At 48.9% G+C, this 12,507-nt stretch overlaps 6 protein-coding genes across 6 annotated transcripts; 4 read left to right on the forward strand and 2 right to left on the reverse strand.

Annotated features, from left to right (window-relative positions):
* Positions 1 to 302: 302 nt before the first annotated feature.
* Positions 303 to 3,797, reverse strand: EJ05DRAFT_456501 (raffinose synthase protein-like protein Sip1). The gene is made up of 6 exons (XM_033742492.1): positions 3,307 to 3,797; positions 3,119 to 3,250; positions 2,657 to 3,070; positions 1,751 to 2,602; positions 1,653 to 1,705; positions 303 to 1,555 (listed from the first exon to the last, which is right to left on the reverse strand). Exons 1-6 carry the CDS (start codon positions 3,370 to 3,372, stop codon positions 445 to 447), a joined length of 2,628 nt encoding a protein of 875 aa, XP_033596843.1. The 5' UTR covers positions 3,373 to 3,797; the 3' UTR covers positions 303 to 444.
* A 168-nt stretch (positions 3,798 to 3,965) lies between these two features.
* EJ05DRAFT_456506 (uncharacterized protein) lies at positions 3,966 to 6,362 on the forward strand. Its single transcript, XM_033742493.1, has 4 exons — positions 3,966 to 4,262; positions 4,316 to 4,469; positions 4,519 to 4,814; positions 4,868 to 6,362. Exons 1-4 carry the CDS (start codon positions 4,024 to 4,026, stop codon positions 6,201 to 6,203), a joined length of 2,025 nt encoding a protein of 674 aa, XP_033596844.1. The 5' UTR covers positions 3,966 to 4,023; the 3' UTR covers positions 6,204 to 6,362.
* EJ05DRAFT_456509 (uncharacterized protein) lies at positions 6,256 to 8,587 on the reverse strand. Its single transcript, XM_033742494.1, has 3 exons — positions 8,527 to 8,587; positions 8,374 to 8,472; positions 6,256 to 8,324 (listed from the first exon to the last, which is right to left on the reverse strand). The coding sequence occupies exons 1-3, from the start codon at positions 8,549 to 8,551 to the stop codon at positions 6,418 to 6,420; spliced, it is 2,031 nt and encodes a 676-aa protein (XP_033596845.1). The 5' UTR covers positions 8,552 to 8,587; the 3' UTR covers positions 6,256 to 6,417.
* Positions 8,588 to 8,783: 196 nt separating this feature from the next.
* Positions 8,784 to 10,205, forward strand: EJ05DRAFT_443408 (PIG-U-domain-containing protein; the record flags this gene model as incomplete). The annotated part of the gene is made up of 4 exons (XM_033742086.1): positions 8,784 to 8,925; positions 8,973 to 9,240; positions 9,295 to 9,914; positions 9,967 to 10,205. The coding sequence occupies 4 exons, from the start codon at positions 8,784 to 8,786 to the stop codon at positions 10,203 to 10,205; spliced, it is 1,269 nt and encodes a 422-aa protein (XP_033596846.1).
* A 386-nt stretch (positions 10,206 to 10,591) lies between these two features.
* EJ05DRAFT_489117 (uncharacterized protein) lies at positions 10,592 to 11,042 on the forward strand (the record flags this gene model as incomplete). Its single annotated transcript, XM_033745764.1, has 2 exons — positions 10,592 to 10,702; positions 10,761 to 11,042. 2 exons carry the CDS (start codon positions 10,592 to 10,594, stop codon positions 11,040 to 11,042), a joined length of 393 nt encoding a protein of 130 aa, XP_033596847.1.
* Positions 11,043 to 11,436: 394 nt separating this feature from the next.
* EJ05DRAFT_479388 (uncharacterized protein) lies at positions 11,437 to 12,183 on the forward strand. Its single transcript, XM_033744664.1, has 2 exons — positions 11,437 to 11,676; positions 11,727 to 12,183. Exons 1-2 carry the CDS (start codon positions 11,569 to 11,571, stop codon positions 12,105 to 12,107), a joined length of 489 nt encoding a protein of 162 aa, XP_033596848.1. The 5' UTR covers positions 11,437 to 11,568; the 3' UTR covers positions 12,108 to 12,183.
* Positions 12,184 to 12,507: the final 324 nt, after the last annotated feature.

Raw genomic sequence — 12,507 nt, forward strand, 5'->3', positions numbered from 1 at the left:
TTTATATGGGTGTGGTTTATATGGGTGTGGTTTATATGGGTGTGGTTTATATGGGTGTGGTTTATATGGGTGTGGTTTATATGGGTGTGGTTTATATGGGTGTGTGGTTGTGTATTGTATGAAATGCGAATTGTGGAATGTAGGTATGAAAATAGAAACACACACGCGCGCGTGCGTAATTAGCCATGGAGCTCGGATGGATCCATTTATACCGGAATGGCGGTGTGGGGCTGGGATGTGGTCTAGGTGGGTCCAGCAGGGAGGGTCTCGAAGGAATGCTCAAGAATATGACTGCGGTCTTTATCGTCAAGGTAGAGAAATATGGTCTGGGTGTATGTGTGTATCTCAGAGAGTGAGGAGGGGATAAATCAGGCAATTGCACGAAGATTGCTCGCATGTGAGCTACCTAGTAACGTGTCTTTTGACAAATGTCCAATCCAGGATCTATCTGACGATGACCTCGATTCCGATCTCGTTGCTCCAACCCACATCCTTTCCACTGTCTTTGTAGGCTGCGGCGACGTCAATTTCCAGTACACCATCGCCATTGTCATTGATATCTGTCTTAACAAACCGCGGATCCACAGGTACACCAAACAGAACTGCAAAGAAATCGTCGATTACGTTCCTCTTCCCCAGGCCGCTCACGTAAAGCCCAAATATGCCCAGTGCCTTCAGACTCGAGTAGACACGCAATCGTCCAGACCCAGTCTCGATACTTGCCATGGTGTTGACGATCGCTGCAGATCCTGTCATCTTGTCCAGCAAGCCTAGATTTGCGATCGAGATGTCCGCTGGTCCAGATCCCGAGCCTTTGCGGCGTAGGGTGAAAGATTGTACTGGTACTGCGGACAGAATATCCCAGGCATGGCTATTCAACGATACGTACAGAGGATTCCTGTTTGTAGCTTCCGAGGCAACCGATAGAGGAGGCGCTATACTGCCGCTTGTGTATGATCGGATGATGTATGTTCCAGTCTCTGCCCCAGGGAATTGGCTTAGCTTGATGTGCTCCGTCAAATCGGCGGACGTCGTATTGAATATGCCCAGGATGCTGGTGCCTGTTTGGGCTCCCCCATTATAGCTGCTTACTTTGAGAAGTACATGCTCATCGTAGGATGTATAAGCGTTGGTACTCTTGCCTACAGTGCTTGGACGTAAAATGATCGTATCGCCACGTGGATTCTTCGCCGTCATCTGGTCGATCAGCTTGATGTCGTGTTTTCCAGGCTCGTCGGTGATGTAAATTGGCCCGCCTGATACACATCGTGCCGCTGCATGAAAGGCAGAGAAGTCATGAACAGTTTGGAACATATCCCAGTCCGGGAGTGTATTTAGGTGTTGTGTCAGTAGGGAAACGTGTGCATTGCAAAATATATGCCACGGGTGAGATGCCGGAATCTCAGGGAAGAAGTCATCAGAGTTCCTCAGAAGTAGTCGTGGCTTGTTGTTCGGTAGTTGGCTGTGGAACAGCATCTGAGGCGTAAGACTCATACAGCTGATTGCCTTAGCTCCAAGGTAACGCATATTGGCAATGCTCCAACTGTCTTGATACCTATCGAGCGTTAGCCTTCTAGAGATGCTTCAACGGTAAAATGTATCATCGAAACGCCCTGAACCGAGGAGACGAAGCGAGATAGTTGGCCACTCACTCTTTTATGAGACTCCTTCGAGCAGGAGCTTGGTCGATTTCATCAACCATGAACTGGAATTCTTAGTGTGCAGCACAGCAATGACAGATTAGACTCACCTGAGCATCTGTTTTTACACTGTCGACTCCACTTTGAGACAGGAATGAGTAGAAATCGGCATACATGCGACTGGCCTGGTCGGCGGGAACAACGTATTTGTTCCCGCCTGCAACACCATCTCGCATATGGACCTGAGTGATGCCATATTCTTTAGCGATCTTGCCGTGGGGCGCGATCCCACCCCAGTAACCCAAAAGGGCATGCCACACTGCGATATGCTTGATATTCGGGTTGTCCTTGCGAATCTTCGAGGTGCAGTATTTGAGTCCTTGCGGGAAACCCTCTTTGATAGCCTCAAACTCCATCCAACCCGCTCGAAACTGGTCCAGTCCAGGAGTATACTCGCCGCCTTGATTGTCTCCCAAACTTTGCCAATTATCGTCAATAATAAGATTCGTGATGGTAATTCCACTGCTTCTTAGTGATTCTAAGGCTTCGAATATACGATCCTGGTGGAGCTTCTGGCCGAGGCCATTCCAAGTACAGTATGTCAGCCCATCGTACCATTCTTGAAGCCACTGTGGTTCGGGCCCGGCTTCCTCGAGAGCTTTGACTTCTTTTTGCATTGCTTCACTCATGACCTCATACTGCATTGAGACTTTCCTGGCATGATACATTGCAGCGGAATTGGCTAGCTCAAACGTGTGTCCTACAGCTACCACAACCTTGGACTCGCTCTGGTTGACAGCATCGTTCTGCCCCTGAATGACAACGTTTCCGTCCCCATCGTGATGAATAATAGTGAGTACATCGTCTGTTCCACTGATTGCAAGGACTACGACATGATAACCGTCTTCGCGCAGGAATGACGATAGGACTGAGTCTTTATCAACATCGAAATGATCAGTTCCCTACGGTCTGATTAATATGGAAGTATCCTGTATCTATGTTTGGAGAAAAATTACCTGCCTAGGTGCCAGCCAGGGGCTCCAAATACGGACAAGTGAGAACCATCGCTTCAGGTGCGTTGGGGTACCCAGAGTGTGGCGTGTATAGCTAGAAGCTTCTCCAGGGGCCGCATCGGCGGGAACAGTAAGGTACCAGAGTAATGTATCGGGAGTTTCGCTGCTCTCGTTCGAGATTGTAAATTCGGGACTAATACCCTGGAAGAAGTAATCCAACTTCTGCTTAGGAATCGTTTTCGGTTGAAATAGCAGTGTTCCATCAGCGATGCCAAATAGATCGCGGGCCCATTTCCAGGAATCGTTTGCACTCGAACGGAGCCGGATAGTGAACGAGAAAGCTGACATCTGCTTGTCCAAGGTCAAGGTAAACAATTGACGTCTAGTCGTCTTCCTGTCCGTGGCTTTGTTGATGTCCTCGTACATTCTTTAGCAAAACTCTCACGCAACGATGCGGATACATACTGTAATATCAGCATCCCTAGATTGTTGAAACGGCAAGCTCTCCCATTGTTTTAAAGTGTGGTCATGCCATAGATCAACGCTCCAGTCTTTGTCGGAATCGGCAGCAGTCTCGACGAGCACGGTGAAGAGAGCCTGTTCAGCTATAAGAAACTGCTTTGGGATAAGACTCAGTACGAAATAAAGAATACCTTCGTTCCTTCTGACACGACAGTGATTTGGCCGAGAGGCGGATCACAAACTAGTTTCAAGAACATCTTTCCTGAGTTCGGTGAATAGTCCAGTACGACTATGAAGCGGGCGTGGTTGAACGAAGTGAGTGAATACGCACTATTTCATAAACCTAATCAAGATATAGAGAGCATGCAACCTCAATCGTGAACAAGGCAAGCCAACTCGAAGATGGGGTCAACACACCAGATGCGGAGAAGACACAGATAGATAGGTACCAAGGGAGCTAGACGTGGGGTAGCAGGTGCCAGTTCAGGGTCTAGTTCAACCTGCAGTTGGTGTCCGGGCTAGCGAGATGATGAAGCTGATGACCCTTATGATCGGTTGTCTTGTGCGTCTAGTTGTGCATCCCTGCCCTTTAGAGTCGCAGACGTACAATTGAAAAGAGGGGAAACTCAAGAGGTTCATCGTCCACTGCAGAAGTCTCCATATTCCATCGCGCGAAGTTTCAAGGAACTAAGGCTGGAGTAAGGCTCTAGAATGACTTATACAATTGCCTAGATAGTATGGAGAGCAGGCACTTGCCTCAGACCTAGTCTTCATGCCTTGATGCCTTGATGCCTTGCCGAGACTTTCTCCATCTGATAAGGCTGAATAAAACTAGTAGCCTCCGCCATAACTTTTCTCGCATTCTTCGCGTCGAACGGCCGCCTCGATCGTAGCATCCTGTCGCATTGATGTCATTGACTGATGCAAGCTCTCGCGTGGTGCGGCGCGGTGCATCACGATGCTCCATATTCCCGTCGCCATCGCCTGTCTCGTATGACGCGCGAAGATGCATTTCCCAGGGGTGGCTAAGGAAAGAAGTGGAGAGAAATCTGAATTGGAGTAGGACTGCTAAGGAAATCGATGCGGGCAGGCAAAAGAGTTTTCTGACCATGCTCGAGGAGCGCGGCCTTGTCAAACAGATAGCTGGGTATGCCAAATTACAAGTTTTTGAAATATTGACCGCAGCTAACTGAGGTTTAGGAATCGGGATGCGTTGGACAAGCTCCTTACGAAGAAGCGCATAGGGGTCTACTGTGGTGTTGACGCTACGGCATCCTCTCTACATATTGGGCACATGCTTCCTGTGATGATACTGTTCTGGTCTTATGTCCACGGTTATCCGACTTTCCACCTGGTGAGTAATGTACCTGTACTCGGGGTCAATGATGCTAACAGTCGTGCAGATAGGTGGTGCCACTGCAAAGATAGGAGACCCTAGCGGCCGCTCGACAGAACGAGAGCCCATGCACAGGAGCAGCAGAAGTAAGAATATTTTGTTAATGCAAGAACAAATTAAGAGAATGTGGAAGAAAATAGAGTTTTATGCTGCTCGTCACGGCTTTGTTCATGATAAGAAGAGCATGAGCTGGCTACGCGGAATTTACAACAACTCAACCTGGCATAATAAAGTCACTGTGTCGGAAATATTGGGCCAGCTCGGGAGGGGAATAAGAATCTCGACCTTGCTGGGTCGTGACAGGTAAGCGAGCACTCGAGAAGTAACTAGACAACTACAGTCTAATACCATATTAGTGTAAAAGAACGTCTGAATAGCGGTGTCGGTATGAACGTTGCCGAATTCTTCTACCCTCTGATGCAGAGTTGGGATTGGTGGGAGATGTTCAAACAAAAGGGGGTGCAACTTCAGATTGGCGGTTCCGACCAATATGGCAATCTTCTGTCGGGCATTGAAGCTGTGAGTTACATGCAGGCAAATGTGTCGCATGATTCCGAACGAATTAAGCAACCAGACCTGGCCGAGGGCGACTTTAGCCTGTTTGCGATTACGACTCCCCTATTGACAACCCCGTCCGGTCAGAAGTTGGGCAAAAGCGCTGGAAACGCTGTGTGGTTGGATCCGAATCTGACCACACCATACGAGTTATACCAATACTTCGTCCGCCTTCCCGACAGCGAGGTCGAGCAATACCTCAAATGGTTCACATTCATCCCAGTCAAGGACATTGGGGTCATCATGGAAGAGCATAACAAAGATGCCAGCAAGCGTCTCGCCCAAAACTTTCTCGCCCATGAATTCGTCGAACTCGTTCACGGCTGGCATATAGCTGAAGAAGCCCGGATACAGACCACTCAACTTTACCCAAACAGCGTCAACGTATATGAGTACTTCAAAGACCTCATAAACATCAAAAGTCCAAATCAAACCGCGAAACCCCCGCCGCCTCTCCCAGACTACGCCGCCCCGGTCCAGGTCCCTGATAAAGATGCGCGCAAGCAATTCGCTCAGTACACATTGCCCGAGCTCAACAAATATGCACCCCAGATGAACGTTTTCAATAAGAACGTTGATACTGCGATCAAGCTCCCGCGCGCATTTTTCGCGCGGAAATCCTGGCCCGTCATCTTGTACACTAGCGGCCTGGCGGGTTCGCGCACTGAAGCCACAAAGCTGTTACAAAACAAAGGCGCATACGTGCATGGCGCGCACGGCGGCAACATTGAGACTAAAGATCGCGTTGTCTGGAACCCGATCACAGCGACCAAGATCGGCGACGCGGTGCAGTACATTCGCGACAATACGCTGATGATCAGAGCCGGGAAATGGAATCTCAAGGTTATTGAGGTTGTCGATGATGAGGTATGGGAGCAAGAGGGCATGACGTTCCCGGTGGATAAAGACGGGAAGCCAAAGGCACAATTGGCAAGACCTGGAGAGGAAGAATACGATGAAAATGTCGAGGCTATCAAGCTGCTGCAGAGTCTGCCGCGCAGTAGCTGGAAGCCGGGGATGACAGCTGGTGAAGCGCTTGAAATTGCTAAGGCACGCGATGGATCGAAGCCGACCGCTCAAAAAAGGTTCAGTGATGCGCCGCCAGATGGACTGTCAGGGTTTAGTGGCGTTCATTGAGCAAACTCCTCGGAAATGTAATATATGTATCAAGAGTGTGCGCGGGTTGAATAGCATTGCATGGCGAGTGTCAAGAATCCTGCTCGAGGAGCATCTTATCTGTACTATATTGTACTTTAACACGCATAACACATATACTCCCCCAACTCCGCCACATGCAACATCAAAACTTCCTATTACCACAAGTCCGCAATACGCTCGAGTTGGTATTTTTCTAGCTCGTCTGCTTTCCCTTCTCCAGTTTCCGCTTCTTCGCTCTGATCTTCTCTGCTTCTTGACTCCGCTTCTCGTTGCCGTACTGCATCCTCTCGTATGTCTTGCGCTTCTTGCGGCTCATCATCATCTTGTTGCGCTGTTCCTCCTCCTGCTCTTCACGCTGTTTCTTTGCGTGCTTCTTTCTTGCAGCTTCCGCTTTTGAAAGTGGAGTGGGAGCCGCCGGAGCAGGAAGACCGGCAGCTTCGGCTTCAAGCTCGCGCTGATGCTGAATCTGGGCTTTGGTGGCTTCGTCTTCGGACTCTTCGTCCTCAAAGCCTTCGAAATCGGACTCTGCAGCAGCATCGGCTGCTGCTGCGAATGCATCCTCTGAGTCGGAGTCGGAGTTATCTGATGCGACATCCATGTCAACATCGTCTTCGTCGGACTCTCCTTCGATCACGTCCTCATCGCTCTCCTGAGACTGGTCGGCGGCCCCTTCTATGGGAGCTGGTACATCCGCGTCATCGTCATACTCATCTGCCTCGCCGACCCGCTCTTGCTCCTCAAGTGGAACCGTTGGATCATAAGCGCCCTTCTTTGGCTTGACCCATGGACTCAGATGTGGCGGTAGCTGCGCGCCTGGGGAATAGATGTCGGGACGAAGGAGTTTTGCTTGATTGATACAATCCCATACCCATTGCGGCTGGACATATGTACGGCCAGGCACCATTGCACGGGGCCACAAAAGCTTCGTCACGGGTGCTTCAACCCCTTCGCCATTATTGCTCTGAGTAGCCTCTGATGCGATCTGGGGACGGTCAACTATTTGGTGGGTGATCAACGGGTCAGACTCGTCAGTGACATATGCGCCGTCGCCGAGAATGCTGTCCCAACCAACGCGCTTACAGCCAAATGCTTTCAAGATAAACTCCAATGGCTGGCGTGGAGTCTCGCGAGAGAGGTAAAATGTGTAGTCAGCAAAGAGTGAGGCAATTTCGGAGCTGCTAGCTTGCGGCTGGGGAAGGATGTCGGCATCTGCGCCAGTTGTCTCGAAAGTGTCAATGCCATCAGTGACTTCCTCAACCATATCGGTTTGGGCCTCATCAGTCGGTAGTGCGATATCGGCGGATTGCTGGGCAGCGATCTTGTCGGCCTGGGCCTGAGCAGCGGCGGTAGCTTCCTCATTGACTGCGCCATTCTCAATACGACCCTGACCATTGAGCTCCTGGGTAACCACAGCTCTACCCTCAAGAGTGAAAGCACCAAGCTCTCCACCTGCTTCATCACTCGCTGCATTGAACTTTGGAGGGTATACAAGCCCGATCGAGGTGTACAGCCGGTAGTTTACAAAACCGAGCAGCGTCGTGTAGAATTCGATGAAAGTCCCCATGATCCGGAAGTCAATGTCGCCGCTTACGTTCTGAACAAATTTATATGGAACAAGCCACATTATGTCTTGTCCTTGTATGGTAGCTTGGTAATAGATGCCTTTTATCGACAGAAAAGATTTTCGGAGCGAGTGGGACACAATGAGGTAGTGTTCAAACTCTAGACATAGTCTCTGGCAGAGCTCGATAGTCTTCGAAGGAATGTGGGTATGTGAAGGGAGATTTGCAAAGAGAAACAGCATGGATAGAGCATCGTCAAGATCCCTCAGAGCGTCTACGAAGGTCGGGTATCGTTCTTTGATAATGTGATCTAAGGCGATCTTGGGTTTCAAGGTTTTCTCTAGACGCGCAGCATCTCCAGCTTCCCCTCTTCCCAGCGCGCGCGAGATCTTCTTCCCGAGAGCTTTATGTTCGCGGAATTTTGCAATCAAGGGTTCGTGAAGTAGATATTGTATGTCCTTGGTGTAGTAGAACGTTGTTGCCGGAGTTGCGCCTTTGGTAACTTTCTTCTTATTCCTTGGTTCACGCGGATATATACCTGTGAGCAGTCAGATATCAAACATCTAGTCCCTGATAGAGTGATATACCTTTGAAGATACATAGTCGTCGGAAGTCAGGAAGCGAAATCTGAAGTTTGCGCACAGCTCTTGTTCTCGTAATGTAGTTGGTGGCAGCACCAGTGGTTCCTATGCTCACCAATTAGCCTAGGGAACAAGAACAATATGGCATGTGTGTTTTACCCTTTTTCTTAAGTCTGGCTCCCATCTTGATGGCGACGTCTCATTCATATATCTCAATGCGACAACCCAAAGGTTTTGAACAACCAAAAAAAAGTTCGGCATCGGATATACTGCGGGCGGGGAAGGAACGACCTCCGCAAGGAGTCCGTGCGTCAGTCTGCTTCCTACTAAGTAAGGTTGGGGGTTGACGACGGCGCATGTAAAGCTCAATTGTTCAGCCCGCGATGCAGCGACAGTCAGGTTAGTGACAGGAAAATATGAGTGTCCAACGGCAAAAGCTGGTGCTATTTGGAGCTGCTGCAGCTGTTCGTTTGCTCCTCTTCACGGCTTTCCCAGCGCTACCCGACATCTTGACTGGACGCGTCGAAGTTTCCACACCGGTGTCAAGTTTCAAGCGATGTATGCCATAATTGAGCATACTCATATATCTGCTAATAGTTCCACAGTACAGGAGGGCCTCTTCCTATACAATCACAATGTGTCTCCATACGACGGCGGCGTATACCACCAAGCGCCACTACTACTTCCAATTTTCAATCTGTTACCGAATGCAACCACGTATCCATTCTTTACAAACTTGATGTACATCATAGTGGACCTCATGGGTGGTCATATGATTATGAAGCTTGCTGAGACCGGCGAGTCTACATCTTCCCGATTATACGTTTCCCCCAGAAGTGAACTTCGATGGAGCAGCATCTCGATCGGGGCTGGGTGAGTCGCACCCATGTGTAAAACACGCCTGCTACTGCTAACTCGTGTGTATAGTTACTTGTTTAGTCCATTCACGCTCATCTCATGCATAGCACGACCAACAACCGTTTTCGCTAACCTCTTCATGCTTACAGCCATTGCTGAGGCCGCTAGGGGCGCAAGTGCCACCTTTATACTCGCCTTGTCCTTTGCTTCGTATATTTCGCTCCATCCAATATTACTCTTCCCACCACTTGCGATGCTCGTATATGATGTCCATTCGAAGAGGACTAAGAGATCTATAAGCCCTATTGCTTTCAGTGTCCGCTACAGTCTAGCGGTCTGTGCTACGATAGGGGGCTTATTACTCGTCTCGTATCTGCTTACAGGGTCCTGGGAATTCCTGGTAGCGACATATGGCGTTCGTCTCCTATTGCCGGACCTTACTCCGAATGTCGGTCTTTGGTGGTACTTCTTCATAGAAATGTTCGATTCCTTCCGCGGATTCTTCCTCGGGGTTTTCTGGTTGCACATGGCATCCTATGTGGGCGGTCTAAGTATACGTATTCGCAGGCAGCCTCTCTTCGTTGCTGTGACGATGACTGGTATCTTTGCAGTCTTTCAACCGTATCCAAGTATTGCCGACAGTGCCCTATACCTTGCTCTGGTTCCTCTGTATCGTCACGTGTTTCCTCGTAGGTCCAATCTCCCCGAGTCCGAATCGTAGAAATGCTAAACTTCTCACAGTCATGCGGTACACATTCCTATCATCAGCTGCGATCATATATACTTCCTTCCTCGGGCCAGCTTTCTATCATCTATGGATCTATGCGGGCTCTGGAAACGCAAACTTTTTCTATGCAATCACTTTGGTATGGAGTCTTGGCTTGTCAGTCGTTGTCGTTGACTCCATCTATGCTGTATTGCGAGACGAGTGGGAGCTGGAGAGACCAGAGATGAAAGGTCAAGAAGTCCGTATGATATAAAAGTGAATCAAAAAGAAGTAAACATCTGTCAAGTTCCACATCCTGTGGTAAGCAAAAGAAACATTTGTTTCATACTCGTTGTGGATCCATGCTCGCAGTTACACAGTGCTGTGTAGCACCCGGAGCATGTTCACTTGTGTGTGGATCCCTTCTGAATGGTTCCCAATTCACTTGTGAGGCCTTATTTAGCTTACCCAACCAAACCTTAAAGCGCTTATACCCGACAATTTCGACCTGACTTCTTCCACATACATCTCGTATTGGAAATTGCATAAGTCACAGAATCCACGGACTAGTAAGTCCAAATACTGATCCAATAATCATTTGGTCAAGAAGAAAGCAACACTAACAACCTACTACCAAAGTCTCACTTCGAAGACTTGATCATGGCTCCAAAAGTCGTCGACACCACTACAAGTGATACTGCCGTTACCTTTACTGAGAAGGAAATGTTTATGCTGGCCTCCGCATGGCAGTGCATGTCGGAGCAGCCGAAGGTACGCGGAATTGTCCGAGGCGAGTTGATATCTTGAATACTTCTGACCCGTGTTCAAGATCGATATGGACAAGCTCGCGAAGATTTGCGGATATACCGCCGGATCCTGTTCGGTCACCTTTGGCAAGCTTAAGCGTAAGATCAAAGCTTTAGGAGATTCAAACAGCGATATCACCGCAGCTCCTCCATCTACACCAAAGTCAGGCGGTCGAAAGCGCAAGCCTAAGGAGAACGAGGGCGAGGAGTCGCCAACGAAGAAAGTTCGCAACGTGAAGGCTCCTGCAAAGGTTGACCCTGAGGAGGAGAGCCCGGAGCCCGAAGTCAAGGACGAAAGTCACTAGATCAGCATGTTCGCATGATCACACCACGCTCCGAAGGTCTTGAGAATGAAGTGGGATATGGATTACTTTGCGGCTTATATGTGGCATGAATCGTGACTCGCATTGCGAGCTCGCTCATGTCAATCCGAAGAAGTATTGGTGTTATTCAAATGTGGACTTAAATAGAATGATAGGTGTTATTGAGGCGATGACCCCGCAAGCTCACTTCTTAGTCATGAACTGCCTTTTTGAACCATTGTCTTTTATTGCCTTGAGCCATTCCGTGGGAAACGGTGAACTTTGCCTGTATTAGGGACAATTCGCGGCATAATCACCTTGCCGGCTGAGGTCATGTCACTGAGAGCTGTAATCACTTTTCCGGCAGAATGGTCTGATATCTCTGCCCTCGGCTCGGCTTTCTTATAAATTTGACGAACTCTCGCATTCCCCTTACATTCCACAATCCTTACAACAGCTCGCCCTTCCCTTCGTCTACCAACATCTCCCACTTCAAATTTCTCCGTAAGGTTAGAAGCAATCACTCAACATGCCGCCAAAGGCCTCCAAACCTGAAGCTACCAAATCATCCACCTTTTCGGAGAAGGAAATGACTATGCTGGCATTCTCGTGGCAATGCTTTGACGAGAAGCCTAAGGTATGCTGTCGCTGAGAATTCGTCCAATGACTATGGCTGATCATGGCTAGGTCAACAATGTGAAGCTCGCAAAACTCATGGGTTACACAGAGGGCACTGCGAAGACAACATGGAATGCTCTGCAGCGTAAGCTAAAGGCTTTGGCTGAGACTGACGAAACTGAGGGCAATGATGAGGGCAATATGGGCATCACTAATAACGACAACGATGGTGATGATGATGGTGCCCCAGTCCCTGTGACCCCAAAGACAACACCTCGCAAGCGTAAGACCAAAGGTGAGGACGTCAAGGCGAGCCCAACCAAAAAGTCTCGTGCGAAGCCGAAGACCCCAGTCAAAGCCCAAAGCTCGGATGACGACAAAGACGCAGAGGCTGTGGAGGCTGTGGAGGCTGTGGAGGCTGATGGCGAGGAGAACAATATCAATGACTGATTCTGACACGCACATGCTTTCTTTGGGCTAGTCGATACTGTTTTTGGTGTACATGGTGGTCTGAAAAGTTACGGTGTTCCACGAAAGCTTCACTCTTATCCAGTTCGTTAGAGGTCAGAGGGATCGGTGAATTGTTTTAGATTCTAGGACTTCACCTACATACAGTTTCTAAACGCAGATATGCCGTCAAGGAATTCGATTGTGTCAATGTGTCAAATGAAGTAGCACAAATAACATATTTACGTCTTTACGACACTATGTATCAAGGATCCATGTATGCTCGTTCACTGGTGTGATAAACTCACTAGCTCATTTGAATGCACTACTTACACGAGTAAACCATAGATTAGCGCTGCCTCCACACTTCGCACTTTACGTGTCAACTAAAATTTCCCTGCTT

Source organism: Pseudovirgaria hyperparasitica (genome assembly GCF_010093815.1).
Source record: "Pseudovirgaria hyperparasitica strain CBS 121739 unplaced genomic scaffold EJ05scaffold_16, whole genome shotgun sequence".
NCBI lineage: Eukaryota > Fungi > Ascomycota > Dothideomycetes > Acrospermales > Acrospermaceae > Pseudovirgaria > Pseudovirgaria hyperparasitica.

Excerpts from the sequence above, each read along its gene's own strand:
- EJ05DRAFT_456501 (XM_033742492.1), bottom strand. The coding sequence starts at position 3,372 with ATGTTCTTGAAACTAGTTTGTGATCCGCCTCTCGGCCAAATCACTGTC. Across the intron at positions 2,603-2,656 it reads CCTGGCTGGCACCTAGGCAG|GGAACTGATCATTTCGATGT; the intron begins GTAATTTTTCTC and ends ATCAGACCGTAG. Across the intron at positions 1,556-1,652 it reads CGAAGGAGTCTCATAAAAGA|GTATCAAGACAGTTGGAGCA; the intron begins GTGAGTGGCCAA and ends AACGCTCGATAG.
- EJ05DRAFT_456506 (XM_033742493.1), top strand. The coding sequence starts at position 4,024 with ATGTCATTGACTGATGCAAGCTCTCGCGTGGTGCGGCGCGGTGCATCA. Across the intron at positions 4,263-4,315 it reads CTTGTCAAACAGATAGCTGG|GAATCGGGATGCGTTGGACA; the intron begins GTATGCCAAATT and ends ACTGAGGTTTAG. Across the intron at positions 4,815-4,867 it reads ACCTTGCTGGGTCGTGACAG|TGTAAAAGAACGTCTGAATA; the intron begins GTAAGCGAGCAC and ends ATACCATATTAG.
- EJ05DRAFT_456509 (XM_033742494.1), bottom strand. The coding sequence starts at position 8,551 with ATGGGAGCCAGACTTAAGAAAAAGG. Across the intron at positions 8,473-8,526 it reads AGCCAGACTTAAGAAAAAGG|GAACCACTGGTGCTGCCACC; the intron begins GTAAAACACACA and ends TGGTGAGCATAG. Across the intron at positions 8,325-8,373 it reads ACGACTATGTATCTTCAAAG|GTATATATCCGCGTGAACCA; the intron begins GTATATCACTCT and ends GACTGCTCACAG.
- EJ05DRAFT_479388 (XM_033744664.1), top strand. The coding sequence starts at position 11,569 with ATGCCGCCAAAGGCCTCCAAACCTGAAGCTACCAAATCATCCACCTTT. Across the intron at positions 11,677-11,726 it reads GCTTTGACGAGAAGCCTAAG|GTCAACAATGTGAAGCTCGC; the intron begins GTATGCTGTCGC and ends GATCATGGCTAG.